General features: G+C 43.9%; 1 protein-coding gene across 1 annotated transcript in view; it reads right to left on the bottom strand.

Annotated features, from left to right (window-relative positions):
- The window catches only part of myom3 (myomesin 3), a gene marked incomplete at its 3' end in the record, with an annotated part of 150,681 nt that overhangs the window by 111,220 nt on the left and 13,901 nt on the right, over positions 1–25,560 (bottom strand). The window contains exons 3-8 of the mRNA XM_083661503.1: positions 23,120–23,227; positions 16,761–16,917; positions 15,789–15,946; positions 14,871–14,963; positions 13,256–13,344; positions 5,234–5,278 (exon numbers count right to left, since the gene is read on the bottom strand). Of these exons, the coding sequence (XP_083517629.1) occupies positions 5,234–5,278; positions 13,256–13,344; positions 14,871–14,963; positions 15,789–15,946; positions 16,761–16,917; positions 23,120–23,227 (650 nt within the window). The remainder of the gene's footprint in view (positions 1–5,233; positions 5,279–13,255; positions 13,345–14,870; positions 14,964–15,788; positions 15,947–16,760; positions 16,918–23,119; positions 23,228–25,560) is intronic.

The raw sequence follows: 25,560 nt of genomic DNA, 5'->3' as shown, positions 1-25,560 counted from the left end.
TGTGATATTACTATGTAAACACCGAACACGCCCAAAGAACAATGAGACTCTCTTGTATCATCAGCAAAAAAAAGTTTATTGATATCATTTTCCGTTCTTTAGTTCTCAGCAGTAGAAGATAGGTTGATTTCACCAAAAACAGACGTTTCAAACTAGAAGCTGAGATAATGAGCCTTTTGTGAAATGAAGCATTTCAAGCACATCACTGACTCTGAAGCTAATATTTTCTGATGTAGTGATGTGGTGTAGTTGTGTGGTGCCCTGCGTGCCCCACTCCCCTCAACTGCAAACTCCTCCTCCGTGGGAGTGTCTCTGGTGGCTCTGCTCGAATCTCTGCTACCTGCGTCAGGCGACGAATCTCTTCCTGCTGGAGCTGGGATAAACTCATCCCCACACTAACACACAGCTTGCATGCTGGAGCTGGGAGAAACTCACCCCCACACTAACACACAGCCTGCATGCCAGAGCTGGGAGAAACTCATCCCCACACTAACACACAGACTAACGCACCCAGCGTCTATTTTCGGAGCGCTCCGCCGTTTTTGTGCGCCGGCTCCCAGCGCGACACCGAAAAGCCAAACCGGACTGCTGTGAATGGTTTGGCTTTTCGGTGTCGGGTGCTGCTTTTCTGGCGGCTAATCGTGTGGAGAAACTATGCAGCAGAGACAGAGGGGCTCAGTTGTGGGAGCGGATTGACTGCTGTTCGCAGCTAACGTTAGCTCCAGCCAGAGCAATCTATACGGCTCTGGCTCCAGCATGCATCGGTTTCCGTTTCATCACGGGGCTTCTTCTGCTGTTTTTCCTCACCTTTCTCTAATCTGGAGAGCACTGTCGCCACCTAATGGGTCCGTAAAATAGCTTATACACCTTCAACATCCACCATATTTTTACAGGAGATGCATCAGGCTTTGATCCACATCCCACCGTCAAACAACGCAATTGACATCTTTAGACGTCATTGGCACTCTACGTTACTATTTGAATTGACGTCTTTAGACGTCATTGGCACTCAATGAGCTAACATAAGGTTAAGTTTATTTCATATGGACATCACAGAGCATTGGAGATGTAACATACATATATGCACAACAACCAGATACACAGTGTTAAGTGTTTATAGTGGAATGCTCATTTTCAACATCCAATTCAACCTTAAAAATCTTATATTTGAAACCTGTTGAATGAAACCTCCGAAAGCGATAACGGGGAGTCTAAAGGGAGGTTTACACAATCTGAAATATATTTTCATTTTTATGTAAAGGGCCGCTATGAAGGTAATTTTAAGTGACAGTAATGTGTTGATGTGATTTGAAATGTATTCCTATTCTTGTGTGTTTAATTAATGCCAACTAAGAGATGTCAAGAGTTTTGGCCTTAAAGGGACACTCCATGGAAAAACAATGCTGATTTATTTTGCACATAATCTCACACAGCCAAAAACCATAGGCGATTCTAGGCTTTCCAAACAGGGGTTGCACCACCAGGAAGGTAATAGTACTCCGACTAGGGGGTATCTAGGGGGGGCTCCTACGCCTACGCCCTTACTGACCACAACGCCTTACTGACCACAACACCCTGACTGACCACAACACCCTGACTGACCACAACCCCCTAGCGCTGGCTGACCACAACGCCCTTAGTGACCACAACACCCTGACTGACCACAACACCCTGACTGACCACAACACCCTTAGTGACCACAACACCCTGACTGACCCCAACACCCTTAGTGACCACAACACCCTTAGTGACCACAACACCCTGACTGACCACAACACCCTTAGTGACCCCAACACCCTGACTGACCCCAACACCCTTAGTGACCACAACACCCTTAGTGACCACAACACCCTGACTGACCACAACACCCTTAGTGACCCCAACACCCTGACTGACCCCAACACCCTTAGTGACCACAACACCCTTAGTGACCACAACACCCTGACTGACCCCAACACCCTTAGTGACCACAACACCCTTAGTGACCAAAACACCCTGACTGACCACTACACACATGCTTGGCCCCCGTCATCGCCACTTGTGGCTATATTTATTATTATTATTATTATTATTATTAGGCTATTATTATTATTCAGACAGTAATACATGTTTGTAGAGTGACACAGCATGTGTACAGGCCTCCTTCTGGAGTGTGACAGGTAAAGCAGGAGAAGAATAAGGAAGAGGAGAAAGAGAAAGAGAAGAGCTCCACTGACAGCAGACAATATCATACGAGAGCTCCTCCTGCAACCATCTCCTCACGTCGTTAATCCTTCCCGACCAAGATGGCTGCCACGTCTCTATAGTGTCGTGTACAGTTACGCTGCGGTGAAATCCATTTCTCATTATTCCCAGCAAGCCAGAAGTAAGAAGCTTTCCTTCTCCTCGCTCTCTCTCACTTGTGGTGCAGAGAGCGAAAATGAACAAAGCAAACCAGGGCTCCTTCATTAAGGAGAAAGCGGCTCTTGGCGGCGACTGGCACGCAGGCGTAATGGAAAAAGTCCCCCTGCTCCATCTCAGGGAGCGCAGAGAGCCCATAAAGGACAGGAGAGAGAAATCCCCGGGAGGGAAAAATAAATAAAATAAACACAGATGAAAACGAGAGAGAAATGCGATTGAGGACAGCAGAAAAGCCGAAGTCGATGTGACAATCTTTTTGAAAGTAGACACCGCTCCTGACAAGCTATAGGCCTACCTTCAGCTACCATTTTCACGCTTGACAAAACACTGAAGCGATGCAATTTGTGATGTGTGAAAGCTATGTTTTGCTACAAGGCCTTTGTGACAAATCCTATTTCTCAGAGATGAATCTGAGGGGCAGTGACGCGTCGCTTCTATTACGATGTCATTCTAATGAGCAGGCCAGGCAATCACAGGGACGGGGTTAGGGATGGGGCCGATCCGATCCAATATCGGTATCGGGTGCCGATATGGCACTAATTCACGGATCGGATCGGATCGGAATTGGATTTTCTTTTTTTTTTTCTTTTTTTTTTTTGCAATTCCAGCACACAGCTGGCCGTAATTTGTGTAATAATGTATAATAGTATCCTTCTTCGCCTTGTATATTTTCTTAATTTTGTCTGCTTTTTGCAAGGTATATTTAAAAAAAAAAACTTTAATTGGCCAAATCTTTGCCTATACTGTATGTTCAAGAAAAATATTGGTATCGGCATAATATCGGTATCGGCAGATATCCAAATTCAGGTATCAGAATCGGATCGGAAGTGAAAAAAGTGGATCGGTGCATCCCTAGACGGGGTATCGCTTGAACAAAACGTACCGTTTAGATCTTTCCTTCTCGATCACCCGTGTTGATGATGATAAATCCGCCACAGTTGCTCTTTGTGTTTCATGTTGGAAAATATCATCTGCTCTTTTGCGACGCTCCTCCTGAGATAATCAAGTATCAGCTGCATGAAAATGGCAGCAAGCCGGCCCTGATAGTATTACACGCTGATAAAGCTTGATTCAAAATGATTGCCATTTAATTTCTGGCCATGTGGGGGATGTTTCTAGATACTGGCTGGCACTTGTGCGGCATTTCACTCTCGTAACGGGACAAGCCCCGTCTTTTATTGTCACACGAACACTACAACACATGCATGCGGCCACAACACACTCATGCTGACGGTGGCCGGTGAAAAGTGTCCTCTGCATTTAACCCATCCAGGCATGTCCTTTCCTCCGGGGGGCAGGCCAGGAGCAGTGGTCGCTTTCTCGTACAGCGCCCGGGGACCAACTTCGGGTGTTGTCGTCACTGGTCGGATGACGATGACGATCTGATCTTCTGCATGTTTTTAGTGGGGGGGTTATATACGGAGGAACCCCCTGGGGGAGCACGGGGAGAACATGCAAACTCCACACAGAGAGAAAGGCCCTTACGACGAGATACCCCAGCTGGGCAGTAGGCACTGAAGATATGGGGGGGAACACAACCACAGCGCCCACAGTGTCCCAGGCGAGAATCGAACTCAGGACCTTCTGACTGTGAGGCGACAGCTCTACCACTGAGCCACCGTGCCCCCAGTGGTGATATACCGGCAAACAATGAAAAAGGTGGCTAAACTCATTCATAAAAACAAATACAGGGGACTCATGCAGCAAGAAAGGCACAAGTGAAAGTAAAAAAATGCGGCCAGGAGGAATGCTCCGTGCCTAGCAAGTAGGTTAGGCTTTATGCTCAAACAATGTTGACATTAGTAGGTGAAATTAAGGACGTATAGCTGTCTGTGGCGAGTTGGTCTGAGGATATTCCCTCTGGAAACCAGCTCCAGAACTGCAATCTGTCTAGCCAGTTGTGCATTCCCTTACAAAAACTACTAACGTTATAGTAGTATGCATTTATAGCCTATACTATTCCCCCGATGAACGTTATGCAGACTGCAGCTGTTTGATATGCCGGCGTGGTCTTTCAGAACGGACGCTAATAAGGCTACTTCATGGGAATAATTTGCTTTACAAAAAACTGGAACCAAAAGATCAGAATTAGCCTTGTACCTAATAGGCTACATGATGGTGCCTCTGTGATCCATAAAGTCGATCAGATGAATATTGAAAGCCTTGTTACCATGCTGCATGTGGACAACACTTTCCTGTTTTATCACTTTGATCCTTAACGACCGCAGCTGCTCCTCGTTGGCTGGCGTACATCGGCGATGTTTGGTTGTTGAATGAATTCGTTCATCATACAGTAGCCTAGGCTACACTAACCTATGAAAATATTCATTTGGGCTAGGAGGAGCTGGGTGGAAATGCCTCCGCTCGCCTTTCAATCCGGGAGGGGTGGATATCACCTGAAAGCACACCCCAGGACGGGAATGGGGCGGTGCTGCTTGGCTGTGTGTGAAAGCAATTTCTGTGGCGAGGCTGCCGGCTTTGCGGGCCTTCTGAACTGCAATTTGGCGCGATCCGTGTGTGAAAGCGGCTAGTAACTAATTACATTTCCCAAGTAACTTGCCCATATTGGTACTAATTCACTAAGTACTGCAGCTGTCCCGCAACATAGTCTTATGTACACCCATCTATGCATGCACAGAAACACAAACTCCTGCCGTGACGCACAGAAACCATCAACAACACTCCCTGGGTGCACACTCACTCAGAGCAGCACCCAGAGAGCTGTGCCACTGCCTTCAAAGCCACTCTCCTTTCACTGGAGGAGAGGACAACTTCAAAGGGCGGGAGAAAATGAAAGGCGACACTTTTCATTCGCCGTCGGCGTGAAACTTACCGGGGGTCGGTGAGCGCTCTGAACCAGCCACAGCTCCTTGATACGCTGACTCACAGAGCGGTGGAGAGGGACGAGAGGGAGGCAGCCAGGGTGAGGGACAGATGGAGGGGATAAGAGATAGAGAGAGAAATTAGACAAATCAAACCTGGCAAAGCCCCGTTTATGCACGTCACATCTATTGATATTTAGAGGACAGCCCATATTTCTAATCAATAGAGTGATTATAGATGTTCGCTTATGGCCCATATGATTAGTATAGATATTTACATGTTGCCATGTGCCCATGAGCAATGGAGTTGCTATGTACGCCCATGTGCCCATGAGCAATGGAGTTACATTGCATAAGAATGTTCATGAGAGTATATTACAGTTATACACATACACACTCTTCATCAATGACCTATCTGCTAGGTCAACCTTCAGGTATCCTCCACAAAACATCTTCAAACTCCTAAACAATATTGATTAGAAATATGGGCTGTCCTGTGAATATCAATAATCCCTCCTTTGACACCTCAAAATGTGGTGTCACAATTTTTGGGCGCTCTGTCTCCCACTCCCTCCCCCATTGTCCATTCTATTAGCAAGCCAGGGCGTTTGGGTCTCTCCCCTGGACAGTATTGGGGTTCTTCCCCTCCTGGTGGGGTGTATTCCCACCATACTTGCTGTTCCAATTGGCAGTTCTGGTTTACACCACGGTGTGGAACCTAGTTCCCACCTTCTAATGTGTCCGATACAGCTGATTTTGGAGCCACTGCTGGCTGACAATATCCTATATAATGGGCTCTTTCTTTTCCTTCTAGGTGGACTGTATAATCGGAGCACTCAGATATTAAAAACCCGATCAAATTGGTGACACCCGACGTGGATGGGAGTGTGGACCGGAGTGTGGACCGGAGTGTGGACCGGAGAGTGGACCGGAGAGTGGACCGGAGTGTGGACCGGAGAGTGGACCGCGACACATCAGGAGTAGAGCGGCCGTAGCGGGCCGGACGCTCGCTTGGAATTGCAGACACTCACCAGGCCGGCCTAAAAACAAGGTAAGACGCACCTTTTTTAATATAAAGTGTAGCAGTATTGTGCTTAAGATCAACGACCGGTCGTGGTGGAGCAGAATACTGAGACACTCCTTCAAGTCTAGATCAATAACAAATATTAGAAATGTATAACTACAGAGGTGTTTGAGGAAACAACTGCACACAAAGTTGTCTACTCTTAGCACAAAACTCAAGCACACTTGAGATAAGTGCAGCCACTGTATCGCACAGGGTCCAGCAGTAACAAGGTGCCACCTCTTTGTAGATCAATTCGATGGTGAGAACCTTAATGAGACACTTCAAGCCTCATATATATATATATATATATATATATATATATATATATATATATATTATATGTATATATAATATTAATATGGAAACGCAGTCCAGTTAGAACAGGCTGGATAGGCTACCTCACCTGTGCGTAATGCTCCCTGCGTTGCAGAGCCACCAGCATTATAAGGGACCCTCACCACCCTTCCTATGGACTGTTTTCCGTGCTAGATCCAGCAGGATGCTGAATAGTTTCTTTCCTCAGGCAGTCAGGATCGCAAATGGACTGTGCCCCTCACGCACACAGGCACACACACTGATTTAACACCCCCCCACCACGACCACGGAGAGTGGACCTCGACACATCAGGAGTAGAGCGGCCGTAGCGGGCCGGACGCTCGCTTGGAATTGCAGACCCTCACCAGGCCGGCCTAAAAACAACAAGGTAAGATGCATGTTTTTTTATATAAAGCGTCTAGGGCTAGAACTAGAACATTTAGGGTGAGTGCCTGGAATTACCAAGTAAGTATATCTTGATTGATAAATGGTGAAAATGTGTAGGGTACAGGTCAGAGACAATTGAGCTCCATATAGGGTAAACTGAGTGTAGTTTAACCGTCTCAAGCTTGAGCGGGGAGGAGTGGAAATGGTTTACCGCCACTGAGCCACTCCTTCAAGTCTAGATAAATAAAAATATTAGAAATGTATAACTACAGAGGTGTTTGAGGAAACAACTGCACACGAAGTTGTCTACTCTTAGCACAAAACTCAAGCACACTTGAGATAAGTGCAGCCACTGTAGAGTGTAACTGCTTTGGGGAAGGGTGGTTTTCTCACTGACAATTAGCGGATGTCTATAAAACTGCCAGAACCTTTGCTACTTTTGAATATTAATTCTGAGTGGAAAGTCAAAGGAACTTACGAGTTTGTCGTTCGGCTTGGCAGCCAGTAGACATTTTAGCAGGAACCCTATCTGAAAATAACCATTGCAAGTCTCGAAAGAGCAAGTGGGTTGGGTAAAGAAGACAAGTATTTAGAGGGCAAAATAAGGCGAAGCAGAAATGAGAAGCATAACGTTTGAAGACATGCTGAAAAGAGCAGAGGCTCTGAGTGATGAAGTCACAAACACCGGTAAATGCCTGAAAGTAAAAGAAGCGAACAATGCCATTATTGCTCAATGGCAAAAGGACAATTTGGTTCCGCAAGCACATGAAGCACCTATCACCAGTAAGGATCAAGGCAGAAAAGATGAAATGCCAAAAAATGAAAGATGCAAATGCTGGCACCATCGACATAAATAAAGATGGACGCCACTTGAGGTCCCGTTTAGTGAAGCCGCTGCATGTCAGATCGCCGCCCTGGCGGCTGAATCCAGTATTAAGTCACAAGGGCCGCCTCACCATGTTAGTGGATGGGAAAATCACAACCGAAATATTCACAGTAAACGTCAGATAATTTTTTTCCAAAGGTGGTTTGTATCATTTTAGATAGTCATTATCATGCTAATGCCTGTGCAAGTGGTCATTTTTCTGATCAGTTTGTTTTTAAGTAGTTATTTGACATATAAAAAGGGATAAAAATGGGTGATTGACAGCTGTGGCAGCCAGTCTCAAGCCGTCATTGGCTGGACAGGCTCTTCACATTGTAGATCTATCGTCATAGACAAGACACACGGCTTCATCTGTTATGTCTTTTATCTAACGCTGCCTGGAGGTCGGGGTGGCTCTGCTGGGTGTGTGGGCCCGGGACAGAGGCTCTTAGCACGGGTAGTGGCTCCCTGGAGGTCGGGGTGGCTCATGGGTTGGCTGTGCTGGCTACCAGACATATCAATGGACCGCAATAAAAAGAACATTGTTTTGAGAAAGGTGCGCGAGGAATTAACGTTGGTTGGGGACTGAAGTAAGTTCAGAAAATGTGTTTTAGTAGTTACTCCAGCTACGTTAGCAATAGCGTTAGCCGCTTTCGCTAGTCGGCTGTTTTTCATTATTTATCGGCTTAATATTACTATAACTTAACAACCGATAACGATAGCTGGAATAACACAATAATATACACATATTTTCAGAACTTACCAGGTTGTCCAACTGCCAGGAAATGTGTTTTATAACATTAACTCCCGTCCCGGGTCAGATGGGGCCTAGTACGCAAGCACCAACCATGAGCTAATCGCTAACGGGTTAGCCGTTAGCGTCACATAAACAGAGGTTTGACTGTGGGGATGTTCGTTCTTCACAAGCTCCTTTCTTAGCTGTTGTAAGGATATAGTTAACAGAGACGAGACTAGGCAGCTAGGCTAACGTTACCACTAAGCTATATTAAATGGAACGTTACAGGCTGCGCTGCGCTACCCACACTATACCAGTAAACAACGTAGCGTAAAGCCTCAAGGTTAGATTTGTAAAACCAACATTTGCTCCAAAAGGAATTAAATCATAAAGTATATATATATATATATATATATATATATATATATATATATATATATATATATATATATATAAAAAAGAAGTTCTCCAGCGCACACCAGGGTAGGAAAATAGACATTTTATTAACTTATAGGCTACATTAAAAACAAGAAACAAGGCGAACAACGCGTTTCACAAAGTGCTTCATCAGCTCTTTATCAGAACCATTGAGTAATTTGTCGACCATTTTAAGTATGCTAATAGAATCGTCAGCATACTTGATAATAAATCTGTCAGCATAGCGGCTGCGACAATCATTGGTATACAACAGGGGTGGCCAAACTTTATTTATTTATTTATTTATTTATTTATTTATTTATTTATTTCAGGGACAGTGCAACATTAATGAACATTTTCATGTAAATGTGCCGGATTATAGCCTTAGCTAATTTCCATCCGCAGTCCCTCGACAGGTGAGGTACAGAAAAGTTTAAAAGAAGAAATAAGAAAATTAGTGCATACGTAGGGCATTCATACACATACAGCAATGTAAATGACACATACATACACATAGGGTAAACACAAACAACACAACACAAATGAAACAAAAACAGGGAACATTAGGGATATTAACCAAGGTGGACACAGGACTTTCAAGGACATACAAAAACAACACATAAAACAAAAGGTTTAAATGTGATCGCAGGTTTGATTTGATCTGAGCCATGACTTTAACAGCCCCTTAAAGGTGTGAAAGCTGCTACTCTCTCTGACTGACATTGGTAGGCTATTCCATAGTTTGCTGCCCCCATAGGACAAAACATTTTGTCCGATAGAGGACCGTCTCAGAGGTAGTTCACAGTCGCCTCTCGACGAGCTTCGCGTGATGTTCTGGGTAGCTCTCCGTTTGATAAAGCATTCTAAAGGAGGTGGTGCTAGCCCATGAAGAACCTTATAAATCATACAAGCAATTTTAAATTTTCTATAATTGTCGAAGCTGAGGAGCTTAAACTTTAGAAGTATATTGCAATGGTGGTAAGATATAGGTTTCTTATCCAAAATTTTCAGGGCCTTTTTATATAGAGACTCGATGGACTTCAAGGTGGTTGCTCCTGAGAAGGACCAGCTCGTGAGGCAGTAGTCTATATGTGCAAAAATCATTGAGTGAAGAAAGGTTAGGGCCGCACTGTCAGTCAAAGATGCTCTAATCTGCCTAAAATTGCAGAGATTGAATTTTAAGAGTGTTCGATACCCTTTTAATATGACTCTTGAAAGAGAGTGTGGAGTCCAAAGTGAGCCCAAGATACTTAAATTCATCCACAGTTTCTATCTCCACCCCTCCCACAAGGATGTTAAGATGTGGGTTTAAGATGGGTTTTTTCGAGAAAGCCATAGCCACTGTTTTTTTGGTGTTTAATGCAAGATAAGATTTTTCGAGCCAGACCTGAATTTGAGTCATGGCTACAGAGAGGGTGTTAGAGGCTTCTTCCATAGTTTTGGATGGAGTGAAGATTACTGCGTCATCTGCGTACATTAAGGTGTTCATACTAGGGCATACATCTGGTAAATCTGGTAAACTACGGCCCGCGGGCCAACTGCGGCCCGCTGCCCGTTTTTAAGTGGCCCGCCATGAATTTAGAAAGATTTTTTTTTTTTTTTTTCCTGTTTCAAAGTTTAAAACGAAAACGAAAACGGGGGAAAAAACGGAAAAACAAAAACATTAAGAAAAAGAAACTGAAAAACAAAAACAAAAAAACGGATTCCCCCCATTTCGTTTTTTTCAATTTAAAACCATTGAAAATGGGTTATACTTGGGCACCCTGACCTGGTCTATTTATTAAAAAAATATATATATATACTGAATTAATGTTTAACACATTGAGTGCCAGCCATGTTTTCATTCCTGTAGGTAAGTTGTGCCAGGGGTGTTTTTGACGATTCTGGCTCATTTTAGAACAGCCGAGGATTCTTTTCTGTTAAGAATTCATGAACACCAATCATCTAAAAATAACTAATAGAATGTGTGCTTTCTCTGTCTAAAAGAGTTAGTTTGCAGAGTTAGTAGTTATGTAGATATTAGCCGTTGAGTACAGCATGGTTTCAGCGTCTGGAAATTTATTCAGAGATAAATGGCTTTTTGTGAAACAGTCACTTTAACCATTCATTTTTGGCATCAGTAAGACCGTCAGACATTCTAAACAATAGTTTTGAACAGTAATTTCCTCCATAACAACAGGAAACACCCCTCTCATTCAAACTCCTCCCTCCGTGTGTCTTCTCCTCCTTCCTCCTGGCTCTAACAGCGGGCGTGTCAGAAGCGCGTTGCTGCTGCCTGCCTGCCTGTCTGCGTGCCTGCCTGCCTGCTTGCCTGCGTGCGGGGACGAGTCTGAAATGGATTACTGTAAAATCGCCTCGCCATTTCCTTGAATGGCTTGCTCCCGCGGTGTGTGTGTGTGTGTGTGTGTGTGTGTGTGTGTGTGTGTGTGTGTGTGTGTGTTCGCGCGTTGCTCCGCGGCTCTGGGGGGAGGGGATCTCTGTCCGTTCTGTGTGTGTGTCTCCGGGCTTCTGACTGTAAAATCGCCAAGCCATTTCCGCGGGAGGCGGCTGCTTTTGGTCCGCGGCTGCTTTTGGTCCGTGGCTGTGGCTTCTCTCTGTCTCTGTCGCCACTTAGTGGTCGGTAAAATAGATTACACACATGCTCTTGCTCCAATAGTTATCTCGAAGATGTAAAAGGGGTTGATTGATGTCCCACCGTCAAAAAAACATGTAAGACGAGTTATTTCGGCTCTGGCACTCAAGCGTTGGATTATGTAAGACGAATTATTTCGGCTATGGCACTTAAGGTGTTAATACTAATGTTATGTTAAATTATCTCTGTCTTAACCTGTTGGCACAGGAAAATAAAATTTTATAACATACAGAAATACCCATTGTAATAGGTGAGCGCATCAATAAACTATGTGTCATATATTTATTTAGGTAGAAATTACATTTTTGATGGCACAAGGGTTTTCTGGTCCAATTTTTTAGCCGCGAAAACTGACGCGTTTAATATTGTTTGGCCCGCGACTCCTTATATTTTTCTGTATGTGGCCCACAACCAAAAAAGTTTGGCCACCCCTGGTATACAAATATACTGAAAAGCAGATAAAACACAACCCTGAGGTTGGCTAACTGGCCATAACTAATCAATGCATTGCAGTTTGAGCACCAAACCCTTACACCTAGGTGCAATCACTTTTTCTTTGTACCTCTGGAGAGAATAAACAAAGGTTGAGAAAAACCTATCTTTGAAAAAGAAAAAGAAAGAAGGAATAAATGGGAAGGAACAAGTCAAGTCAATGGATCTTGTTCACACAGCGGCCATTTTGAAATTAGGTTTGGCTACACTCGGGTGATATATAGTTTCACATTTAAGGTAATATTTGGGCACTAATAGCTATCTACTTACAATCTATAGTCTGGGTAGCTAGTAGTAGCTAACTTTCTAACATCACTGCTAAATTTAAACAGTTGTTGCTGTTCCCAAGATTGCTAGGTCATTCTGAATTCCACGCTGAATCCCACTCGATTTGGGGGCGGAACACGCCAGGATTGGCCAATGCCAAAGCCAGTCCCCAGAATTGTCAAATCAAATCATCGACACGCTATATGGTCCGCCTCTCAACCCTGTCATCAAGACAAGATTTGTTTTCAGCCTCTGAAACGTCTCCGACCCTCGCGCTACTTGCATTTCGTTGGGTTCATTTCGACTTTAAGGGCATCACCCACCAAGAGCAATGAGACTATACAGTAAGAACTTTGCGAGGCAGATTTTGACCCACCTGTCAATCACAGCAACAGATGTGTACAGGTCGGAAGCAAATTTCTGAAAAATCGACCTTGGTCCGAAAAAATAAAAGCCGAAATATATCGCTCAGCGAAACTTCGCCGTGGATATACACGGTTGCATTGTCTGTAGGCCTATATAGGTTAGAAAATATTCTTCACTTGTGAATTAATCGCACAGGGAAAAAAGTCACCTGTGTGTAACGAAGTAACGCCATACTCTACATGCCTTCTTTTTTTAAAGGAGAGATCTATTCCACGAGTGTGACACAAGTTCAAAATGGCCGTCGATAGCAGGTAGGCATATGAGCGACTGAGACAATTGTTTTTTAAACCAAACTCAAGCTGGAGACTAACAGCCCTGGGAGGGGAAGTTATGTCGTAAGCCATCTGTTATCATCTATAATGAATTTCCAGCAGGGGGGGAACGGGGAGCGGGAGGGAGAATATACAGCATGAAACAAGCAATTACTCACAGTTCACCACCAATGTCCCGAACGTGGTAGCTTCACCCAGGGGGCTCGTGGCTATCACTTTATACTCGCCAGCATCTTCAAGACAGCACCTGCAGGAAGTAGGACGTTACATTATGTATCTGTAGAAGGCGGCAGCAGATTGAGCAGTAGCCTACAGAGCTGTAGAGAGCTACGAAAAAATCGCTCTGTGCTATGAATGAATTGTTTTGAAACCCATTTCTTGTTCGGGTTTGGATTTTGTGTGCCCTGTATGCGACGTCACTGTGCTTTGCCAGGCACAGACCTGTTTATGTGATGAAGTACTTATGGTTGTTTTTAGAGATGGTGAAATACCACTCAGAGACCTGTTTAAGTGATGAACTGCACCACTTGTGGTTGTTTTTACAGATGGTAACATGCATTTTATACGCGTGCTATAATTTTATGGACTGTGTTACAAAACTATCAACCTCTGGTAGCAGCAGTGCTATGTGCAACATCGTTAACGTACAGCCCCCCTGGCCTACTGCACCAGTCTGTGCTCTGTTGAATAGTCAATCATCCCCCATCCAACTCAAAGGACCAAAGGAAGAAAGGGAGAAGGCTTTTTGGTGGTTCACCCCAGGACCCGTCAACAATGATTGACGTTCAACCACTTCTCTGCATTCTCTGCATTCTAATTGACGTTCCTGACCAACAGCGAGTAAAATTAATCCGTTTTTCATTTTTTCACATTTCTCAATCTCACTCCCATTTTTTTACCTTTGTTTATCAAGGGTGATGTTTCTGACCCCAGCTTCACATTCATCACAGTTACATCTGGAGGATGGCTGCTGATGGTTTTCTGATTCACTTCCACTGCCCAAATGTTCCCAGCCTTAAAGACTTTGCACACAGAGTCCGTTTTTCCGTCCGAAATTGACGCACGAATAAAACGAATACAACCTCATTTGTGTCATCATTGACACACCGAGTCCGACAATTACGTCCGTCATTTAATTTTCCGGACGAGGTTCGATTTTCTGCGTTTTTCCGCATCCATGAAAAGCGTTTTGACAGTTGTTTGACCACCCAGAGCCACCGTAGTAGTGTTGCTATTCACAATGAAAAATGGCGTCTGAGAAGTTAACTCACTTCGTCTCCCTGCAGCACAAAGCATTTTATGACAAAGCAGGAATACACAGATTGGGAATTAAAAGACAGAATGTGCCGGGTGATTGCAGACCAGCTTGGAATGCGGGACGCGGTGTGTGTGTGTGTGTGTGTGTGTGTGTGTGTGTGTGTGTGTGTGTGTGTGTGTGTGTGTGTGTGTGTGTGTGTGTGTGTGTGTGTGTGTGTGTGTGAGTGTGAGTGTGAGTGTGTGTGTGTGTGTGAGAGAAAGAGAAAGAGAAAGAGAAAGAGAAAGAGAGCCACACAAGACACACTGCCAGCCGCTGTTCTGGATCAATATGATCGCGGTAGTTTTCTTCGTTGCGAAAATTCACAACGAATATTGGATAATTAACGCATCGGACTCAGTGTGCAAGGTATCTGTGCGTGACGTTTTTTTCCGGATGATGGATTAAAAAACCGCAGTGAACAATTGGGACTCTGTGTGCAAAGACCTTAGATCTGGGATTTAACTCCACCGACCTACCTTCTGATCTCCAGCGAGTTAAGGCCAAACGTCTGCCGCAGACCATAATTCCACGGTTGGAGAGACACATTCAGGGGCGCGCCATCCTTGTACCTGAAATGAGTGAGTTGAACAGAGATACGAATATCAAAGTAGCACTTGGGTGTTCTGTGCTGCTGCCCACAAATGACTAACGCACACCTTTCACCAATCAACAGTTAGCTCGTCTATTACGACGAGGGCCTTTGATCTCTCACTCCGTCGTGACTCCGTGAGATCAGTATCGTCGAAGGCCTCTTGAAGCTGGTCCGGCTGGATGGGTCTCAGCTGGGACGGTTAAATCCACGCGCTGCCGGTTATCGGGATCTTGGCTTAGGTTCATGAATACTGAACACGTTCTCTTTTCATCAGCGAGTCTCTTAGCAGCTCAAGTATCAAGGTCTACATTTTGCCGCATTGCCTGAATGAACACAGGTGATTCCAGGTTAATATAGGGGCCTATATTCAACTCAGAGTTCAGCACTGGTGTCGTGGGCTCTCGCAAACCGCTCATATTCAACCCCTGCCACAGTTAGGTGTAGAACCTTACCTACCTCTATACCTCTCACACCTCCATACCTCTACGGAACGTAGGACAAATTCAGTATTTTAGTGCATTATGGATGAGGCATCATGAATTAGTGATCAAAAGTTCATGCTATACAGCAGGAGTGCATATTATATAGTTTTAGTTCCCTGAAACTGTCAATCTTGGAAAAGTTAATGCTTTTTTTGCTCCAATCCACTCCCAACGCAGTGAGAGACTAAATTAAAATGACACCAGCCTGCGCTATGACCTCAGAGACTGCATTTTACAGTATATAAAATAGTGTAAGATTAATGGCGGCAGGTCAATGGGAGTCATGAGAATGGAGTGCAGGAGGAGAGAGAACTTCTTACCAGGTGACCTTTGGGTCTGGACAGCCCTGGACGGTACAGGACAGTTTGACCGTCATGCCCTCCCACACAGTGTGTGCTCTCAGCGGGATCGGGAAGTCTGGAGCCTTCCGACTCAGGTCCTCCAGGTATTTCAAATGGGACGATGCCTTCTTCTCCGCCTGGAACATACCGGTAGATCATTTATCTACACTTATGAGATATGATAAAAATAAATAAAAATAAAACGGGAAAGAAATTAATTGATTGTGAAGGTGACATGAAAAGCAATGGGCTGATAAAAGCATATCTCTTCAAAAGAAACAAACAAAACAAACTGAAATTACAACAACAAACGAGCTGCAAAATAATTGCATAAAAGAAACAAGAGTACATAGATTTCAGATTTCATTATTTAGCCCTTTACAGGAATTTGAATTGCAAGCACAGAGTCAGACATTTGCAGACATTTAACAAAGATCACATTTAAGACACAGAACAGACATAAACCGCACAACAGGAAGGACAGTATAACATTTCAACATACAGGTAAGCTAGGTGCTGCAGCAGCTTATGGGGTTGTGATCATACATAACATAGCATTCAATGGGTATTCATGCTATAGACGGTTTTCACCAGAGCGCAACCCCACAGCACTTCCTTTTTCTCAGCATTCGGCAAACTGCAGAAATATTCACTGGACATCGTTACTTTTGTTTTCGCCGCTCAGCTGTATAGACGGTTTGCACGGAATGGTCAGTCCTGCACTTGAATGTTTTTTTTTTCTTTTATGTCCATAGCAAACACTGCAACAGGAAGTGAGCGGGGGTTCAATTTAGAATGTTTTTGTTGTCAAGTTAAAACCGTCTATAAGTGATTGGTTCAAATAAAACCCTGCCTCGATGGTTGATAACCTCTGGTTTAGATAGAAACAATTTGGATGTTGCTATGGGTCATTCCTGTGACCATTTTTTGGAGATCGGGTTGGACTCTTACCTGTTTGCGCAGGGCCATGCGGTCAATGCGGGTGCGTATCAGATGCTGGTTCTTGATCACTCCGATCTCCACCTTCTCAGCCTCATTCCCAAACATGGTCCACTTGTCTATATAGTATTCGTCGTCATCAGCAGCCATGGTCTCTTTCAGGACCTCCCTGGTGGAGTGGACAAATATGGTGGATTCTATTGTAATTATATTAGGGGTGGGCCGAAATATGGTAATTGTATCAAATCGTGAACCCTATATTGTGTGTCGAATCATATGGTAAGATGCGTAGGCCTATCCTAAATTCTATATTTCTTTGTTTTAGTTAACAGGGGCAGTAGATAACAACAATACCAGCAGAGTTACAAACTATTACATTTGCATCGTATTTACAGTAAAATAGCAACATTCATATACGTATATAATACACAGCAAAATGCTACATACCGTTGTACCATGGTAGGAAGTAATACTATGCATGCAATGTTTGTTTGAGTGGCAAATTAATAAAACAAAAAAAATTGGGGGGAAAACACGTTGCACCAAGACTGCAGAAAGCTAAGCAAAAGACACTTTAAGATGACAATCTCTTTTGATTTCAGTCAGCACAAAAATAGGTACACACTGTTTAGATTCAGAAATATTTTCAACCAAGACCAGAGGGAAAATCATCCTGTTTTTGCACACTATGATTAGGCTGTCCCAGAGACAGAGACAGGGCTTCAGACACAACTCACATGGTTCAAACAATAGCAGCCAATCTGTGGGAAAACAAACTGCAATTTTACATTGATTCTTGGCGCTTTAACTTTTCTGTCTGTCCAAGTCCATTTGGAGACACGTGCTAGTCTTTCTTGCGATATTTGGCACTTTGTCATTTGAAAAGCTCATTGACGAGGCTCCATTTACACCTACGTGTCATTTCACATCAGCACCAGACTCGCACACGTTCATGGGTTTTGAGAGCGGCCTTTTTATAGCTGGAACACGAAGCCTCTCTGCCACTGCACATTCACACCAGGACAAGATGCAGGGCCGCTGCTGAATCTGTCACAGGACCACGTCCGTCTCTCAGGTGTGGACAGTTCAAAGTGCTGCTGTGCTTATTGGTTGCGTGATGTCCTCGACGTCCACGGCTTTGATCACACAGTTGTGACATCAGCAGTGATGTCATAAATCCCACTGTGGCATCGTCAGTGCTCAGTGATGTCACAAAAAAGAAGTGGGGACAGCTGTATGTTGCCAGCTCCAAGACACGTGATCCAGCATCCCTGAAGTATGCCAGGGCGAGGCCAGCTGGACGAGCTGCAGGGCGCACGAGGCCACGCAGAGAGCGAGCCTAGGAATCGAGCACGCGAGATGCCTAGTATTGTAAAAGGGAGCATGTGGGCAATGTTCTCTGTTTCAATTTTGTCCCAGAAGTGATGTCATCGGTGATGTCACTTGAGCAATTGTGCATTGTGACATCACTGATGACGTCATAGGCATTGTGACATCATCAGTGATGTCATAAGAGCAAGTGTGATGTCATCAGTGATGCGAAGTTGTGACATCGTCAGTTTGTGACATCATCAGTGATGTCATAATAGCTAGTGAGGCCACACAGCAGGGCGGGAGAGGCCACGTTGTGGAATCGAGCGCAGCTAGCGTGCGAGATGCCTAGTGCAAGAAAATAAACCATCAGGGCCAATTAGTCCTGATGGTGGCGCTACAGCAACCGTCTAAAGTTTCAAACTGTGGAAATGAATGTGTGTTATGTGAATCAAACATTAGTCTGTAATTGGAGCCAAACACACGGACGCAAATCAAAACAAATTGTGCCACACTCGCCTTCCAGAAGTACGCCGATCCTTGAGAGTTCATGCTTCCTCTCTCATCCAGGCTGCGAGGACTCAATCATCTTCAGCGTTATAGCAGATTTCCATCATCCGCCCCAAAACATCCAACCATCCAACTCTGAGGGGTAGGAGGTTTTTCAACAATCGCGCTTCCGAGGAGGAATGACCCTTCGGAGGGATACGACCTTGCTCAGGCTAGAGGTGAGGAGGCGAGGGGCATTTAAATAACAGGGAGAAATCAAGGCCGGTGAATTGAAGCTCGGCCCGCCAGCGGCTGAGGAAAGGGAGAGGGCACTTAATGAGATGCCAAGTTGGCGGGGGCACATGGGTGCAGCTGAGGCTCATTACTGTCACATGTGTTTTGTCTTTAGAGAGGCGCTAATTTAGGGGTAATTTAGGGGTAATTTAGGGGTAATTTCGCACTCCTTTTGACTCTATGGCAACTCTCTTCTCATGCTATTCATCTTCTCCTTCAAGACTCTCTCTGACCTCTGTCCGTCTATTCACCGCTGCCGGTCACTTGAGAGTTCTCTTTCTTTGGGAGTTCTTTGATTCCTTTCGGCTCGAAGAAGAAAACATAATATCTGTGTTATTCTTAGCTGAGATGAGGATGTCTCTGTAACGCCAGAGATGTCAAATCCTTTCTGACACCACAGGGATGGAATCAGGCTCTGGAGGAGAACAGGAAAGAAGCTGCAGCTGAACGTCCCCGGTGTGTAAAGTGCTACTGACTCCAGATAGATATACGGCCCTATCTTCACAACGGAATAGCGCCGCGCAAGAAGCCCTAATTGTGGGCGTGTCGGCCCGCTGAGCTTCACGTCATCTCGGCGCAAACCTCCATAGGCGTGTTTATGACCATAACAGGATTTACAAGGTGAGATCACTCCCCTTAAAAGCCACAGCGTCACCGCCATCACGTCTGTGACAGCAGTTTCTTTCTTGCTCAGTGCAAGCAGAGTGACAGAGAGAGAGACAGAAGAGAGAGGGGGAGAGAGAGAGAGAGAGAGAGGGGGGAGAGAATTGGAGGATGAACCAGTTCGGATTCGTAACAAAAATGTATGCTTTTGTAATTAGTAGCCTATTATTTAGTCGTTTCGCTCATATAGGCTATAACATACCCATTTAAAAATATTTGTTTCTTTAATAGGGTAGGGATGTGTGAGATTTTAATTCTAGCCTATTTCAATAGCCTATAGCAGAATTGTCCACTCGGGTTAACCTATTGTTGCATAGTGCAATTGCAGGGAGAGAGGTTACTGTATACTATAGCCGGTGTTGTGTCAAAAAGTGATTTGCTGCCAGAAACTGATTTTGATCCGCGGGACCGCGCACAGCACAGCGCTGCCTCAGTGCCTCTACCCACCCTGTGCACCGACCCACCCTGCCTGCCTACCCGGCCCAGCTCACACCTTCTCCGGGCAGACCCCCCTCCAGGACCCGGCACTCTAGCCGAACACTTAAAAGCACCCCTCCCCGCGCTACACACAGACTCCGGCTTTTTGGCACAAAACCATGACAAACAAATTCTCATTTTTAAATCAAGGTGTGTTTTTTTCTGCAGTGTAGGTTAGTTGAAACTCAACGTGGCATTCATTAAGCGCGAGCCGTGCGTAATGTAGGCCTATCCAAGCGAGGATTTCCTGCACTGCGCGGAGAATACTGTCTGCGCTCAGGTGTTTTTTTTTGCGCTAAGACCAGCTATTTGGTGGCATTAAAATTGAGATCACCCAAGGCCTTTTTTTCGAACACATTGCGCTGGAACGCCTATTTTGGCACGGGGAACACCCAAACCTCTGTTTACGCTCGGAACATAGCGACGGTATCTTCGCCAGAGCGCAAAATGACACTTGCGGGAGGGAGATGATAGGCTAGAGGCCCACGGACACGCCTGGGCCACGCCTACACCTGCGTCTGTGCTTAGATCCCAGCAGGGGCAAGGTGCCCCCTGATTTTGGTAAAGCAAATCATGTCACAAGATGCCATGTTCCCATGGTGTCCCTATTCTCTGTGACCTAAACCTCCCCATTCTGGGAATTAGTTTTTAGATTTATGACATCCTCTCCATGCCAACTGCTACAATGATCATAACTTTCAGTAAACGAATGTTCCATATACATCATCAAGGCAGATTGGAACAAGGTTACATCATTTATGATTTAGTTTATGAACGACCTGGTACATCATACTAGCATTCTGGAGGTAATTGTACTCTACAAGCCTCAAAAGGTTATAACGACGGAAAAGCGGTCTGGTAGGAGACAAGGCTTGCGACTTTCTTTTGGAGAATCTGTAGCTTTTTTAGATGACTTGAAAATGTGTTGCACCATATGACATGACAGTAATTTACAGTAAGAAGTGCAGAGAGTGGGAGAAAATGTCTCAACTTAAAAAACAAACCAACATATTTCGACAATTTTTCCGTTAGACCATCAATATGATATTTGAAGTTGAAAAATGCATCAATGAGGATCCCCAGGAATTTTGTGGAGCTGACTCTTGCAATATTCTGTCCATTTATTTTGGGGCAAACATGCTCAGCATCTGTTAGCTTTTTGTTGGAACGGAACACAATATAGTTAGTTGTGCTGACATTAAAGTCGAGCTGAACTCATAAATGACTTTTCTTTTCTTTTAGTTCAAATACCTGGGTATGCAGTGCATCTATTTAATAATGTATGCAAACAAAATCACAAAAGTCTAATTTCTTTAGTTTTTCACACTTTTTCACATCAAAAGTTTATTTTTCAAGATTTCATTGATAACAGTAATGTACAGTTTGCTGACGTCACCTAGTACTATCAAATTTCTACCCCATTTCAACCAATCATATCACGACATGCAGCTGTCAATCAAATCTTCATTTCAGGATAATTTTCTCTTCCAAATGAAGTAGAAAATGGCGCCTAGTGCCTGTCATCTGGCAGAATTCCTATCCCATAAACTAACTACTAACTTGGCCAATTGTTAGAAACATGAACAAAAAACAAAAACTATAATCTCTAAGAATGCAAAGAAATGTAACTGGCTCGTTAAAACGCGCATTCCAGGGATATCGTATTTACAGAAATAGCGTAAAAGGCACGCGCTTGAGAGCGTTTGAGAGCGTGGTTGTCAGGGGTTTGCCCTCGGAGATTCCAGGCGGGCGGGCAGCACCCATGCATCGGATTGTCCGCTCCCTCCGCACAAAGCAGCTGGCTGCCTGGATCCCACTTGCGTAGCACGACAACATGCTGAATCCCACTCGATTTGGGGGTGGAACACGCCATGATTGACCAATGCCAAAGCCAGTCGACAGAATTGTCAAATCAAATCATCGACATGATGCTATGACCCGCCTCTCAACTTGTCATCTCAGACAAATTATGTTTTCAGTCTGAAACGGACTGCGACGCACGTGACGATACGGGTTCAGTTCGACTTTAAGAGAAAGTTTCCACCCCTGGTTAATGGGGAAGATAGTTCTTTCCTCCTCTCCATCAGTAGTACTGAAGGTTATTCAGTAGCATTCCATCCAATGGCTTCTTAGCTTCATTAAATCCTTCAGATGAGAATTGATGCGACAAATTCTCCAGCTGGCCTATTTCAAACATCTGAGGGCAAAGAAAGAAACACTGATCTCACTTGTTTATTAAGACTCTCCATTGATGTAGAAGATCACCTCCAAAAAGGAAGTTCTTGTGCTGTCAGAGCCTGCAGGGCAAAACGCCAGTGAGACTCAAGCCTCTCCTCCTCAAAGTGGAGAGCGAGAGAGAGGATGTGGAGGTGACTACTGATGGCATGAAGTCGTCCCACACTGAGTTTCATGACAAGCACAACTCATCTAGGAAGGAAGTCCTCTAGAGAGGAGTGCAGCCTGGCATGGATGACTCGGGGGGGGGGGGGGGGGGGGGGGGGGGGTGGACTGGAGAGGCCATTGTGCCTGAGTGTTGTGAAGGTGATTTGAATCTACCCTGTGGTGTGACTGATTTGTTTGTGGGAACTTTGGCTGTTGCTATGTGAAAGAACGTTGACTGTGTTTTCTTGAAATCTTGACTGGTTTTGCTGGCTTATTTTAGTTATCAACTGGGAGATCTACTGTATCCGTTAAACACTAGAATGGCCACGGCGGTCATTTTGACCTTTTTGAAATGTATACAGTATGTACAATAACTTTGTTTAGCCCATTGATACCTGATGCAGCATTTGTGTGTGTATCCCTTTAAGATCGCAAACCGGTTCGCAGTCTTAAAGGGATACACACACAAATGAGGGATATACACGCAAATGCTGCATCAGGTATCAATGGGTTAATTAAAAGATACAATGCTGCTGGTACCCGAGTTGTCCTAAAAGTCTCTCTATTTTTATTTGAAATAGTTTTTATATAAATTACACAAAAGGCAAAGAAAATATATATATACCTATTTACCTATTTCGGCCATAAGTAGCATTTTTTTTTAGCATGTTTTCACATTGTGGTGTTATTTCATTAGTATGGTTGATGATTTCTAAAACCATTTGCCATCTATTGTGCTGGATGTGAACTCTCACCATGTCCTGTGGCGCGGGAACTTGCTGCCGAGGTCCAGGATCTCCTTGACGGACATCACGTCACCCGAGATGATGGGATAGAAGTCAGCATAGGAGGCCTCTTCATCACTGTCACATCAGAAGAACATTGGAGAAACACAGCAAAGGCAGGCCTGATTAATGGAGGATGATAGATAGATAGTTAGATAGATAGATAGGTAGATAGATAGATAGATAGGTAGGTAGATAGATAGATAGATAGATACAGTAGATAGATAGATAGATAGATAGATAGATAGATAGATAGGTAGATAGATAGATAGATAGATAGATAGATAGATAGATAGATAGATACAGTAGATAGGTAGATAGATAGGTAGGTAGGTAGGTAGATAGATAGATAGGTAGGTAGGTAGATAGATAGATAGATAGGTAGACAGATAGACACACAGACAGACACACAGACACACAGACAGATAGATAGATAGATAGATAGATAGATAGATAGATAGATAGATAGGTAGGTAGATAGATAGATAGATACGTACCTATCTACCTATGACAAACAGTGACTACCTACAGTACGTACGTATGTACATACATACATACATACATACATACGGAGGTACGTAGACAGACAGACAGACAGACAGACAGACAGATAGATAGATAGATAGAATATATATAGATATATAGATATATAGATAGATAGATAGATAGATAGATAGATAGATACAGTAGATAGAATACTTTATTTATCGCCGTGAAATATGGACAAATACATTTCACTCTCAACAACAATGAATTGATCCATTGATGGATTTGAAGAATGCTCACATTAACGATCCTATGAACAGGTTTGACATGTCACATGGTACAGCATATTCTCCAATTAGAAGTTCACCAGACTAATATCCTCCTCAGCCACTAGGAAGCAGCAGTGGCTCTCCTATTCTCCGTGTGAACAGTAGGGGGGGGGGGGGGCATATTATCAGAGGGAGCGCTGCTAATGTTGGCAAACATCATATGCATGAGCTTGGATTTATTCAAGCACTCTGGGGATTCATTTTAAAACAGGCGACTCCTCTCTGATCCCCAGACAGACACAAAAGTGGCTTTAATGGATATCTTCTGTTTCCTCTTTCACCTCCTGAAGAGCTCAAAGACAAACGGTGACAAACCTAAGTCAGACAAAAGCAACATAAACGGCATAAAGGATCCTCCATGAAAGACAGAGCCTCTTTGAATGATGTCAGTGCTATTTGTCACACTAAAACCCTCTGTGATTCTGCGCAGCACTAACAGGTCTAAACATGGCTCTGTACTGTACAGTGTGGCACAGCATTGATTTGTCACTGCTCACCATGTCAGCAGGTGCACGCTCCAAAATTGACTTTTTTGTCCACTGGCCAAATGGCTACTGGCTAGTGAATGTTTCCAATTTTACCAGCCACTCGATAGATGACTTTTTTATTTTCTTTTTTGCTAGTGAGTGAAGCAGAGCCACTTGGATATTTGAACAGCATTTGGCTGGTGGCCTGGGGCACATTTTGGAGCCTGTCAGTAGGCACTTCCACTGCTCAAATCTTGCAGAAGAAATAGCATGTTCCACATTGCTTACAATAAAATAAGCAATGTGATGGTTGATGTTATTTTGTGAAGGTGTTGTGATTTCAACTTTCATCCTGAGACAAGAATGAGAGATGCGAATTTTATATATACAGTATATATATATATATACAGTATATATATATATATATATATATATATATATACAGTATATATATATATATATATATATACAGTATATATATATATATATATATATATATATATACTGTATATATATATATATACTGTATATATATATATATATATACAGTATATATATATATATATATATATATATATATATATATATACAGTATATATATATATACAGTATATATATGTATACAGTATATATATATATATATATATATATATATATATATATATGTGCATTTTTCTTTTTTTTTCTTTTTCATTCAGATTACTATCTAATCGACATGTGTATATGTATTACATGAATACAGTACATACATACCCTTATACGACCTCTACACCCACGACTGCGTGGCGACTCAAACTTCGAACACCATCGTGAAGTTTGCAGACGACACAGCGGTCGTCGGGCGGATCTCCAGGAGCGACGAGACAGCCTACAGAAAGGAGGTGGGGGCCCTGGAACAATGGTGCCAGGACAACCACCTCTCTCTGAACATCTCCAAGACCAAGGAGATCATTGTAGACTACAGGAGGGGGGGGGGGGGGGGGGGCACCCCCCCCCCAATCACCATCAACGGCACAGTGGTGGAAAGGGTGGACAGCTTCAAGTACCTGGGAGTCAACATCCACCAGGACCTGACATGGGCCAACCACACCACCACTGTTGTCAAAAAGGCCCAACAGCGACTAGACGG

Source organism: Poromitra crassiceps (genome assembly GCF_964638095.1).
Source record: "Poromitra crassiceps genome assembly, chromosome: 26".
Lineage (NCBI taxonomy): Eukaryota > Metazoa > Chordata > Actinopteri > Beryciformes > Melamphaidae > Poromitra > Poromitra crassiceps.
Note: the sequence above shows the minus strand (reverse complement) of the source record. Positions and strands in the feature narration are given on the sequence as shown.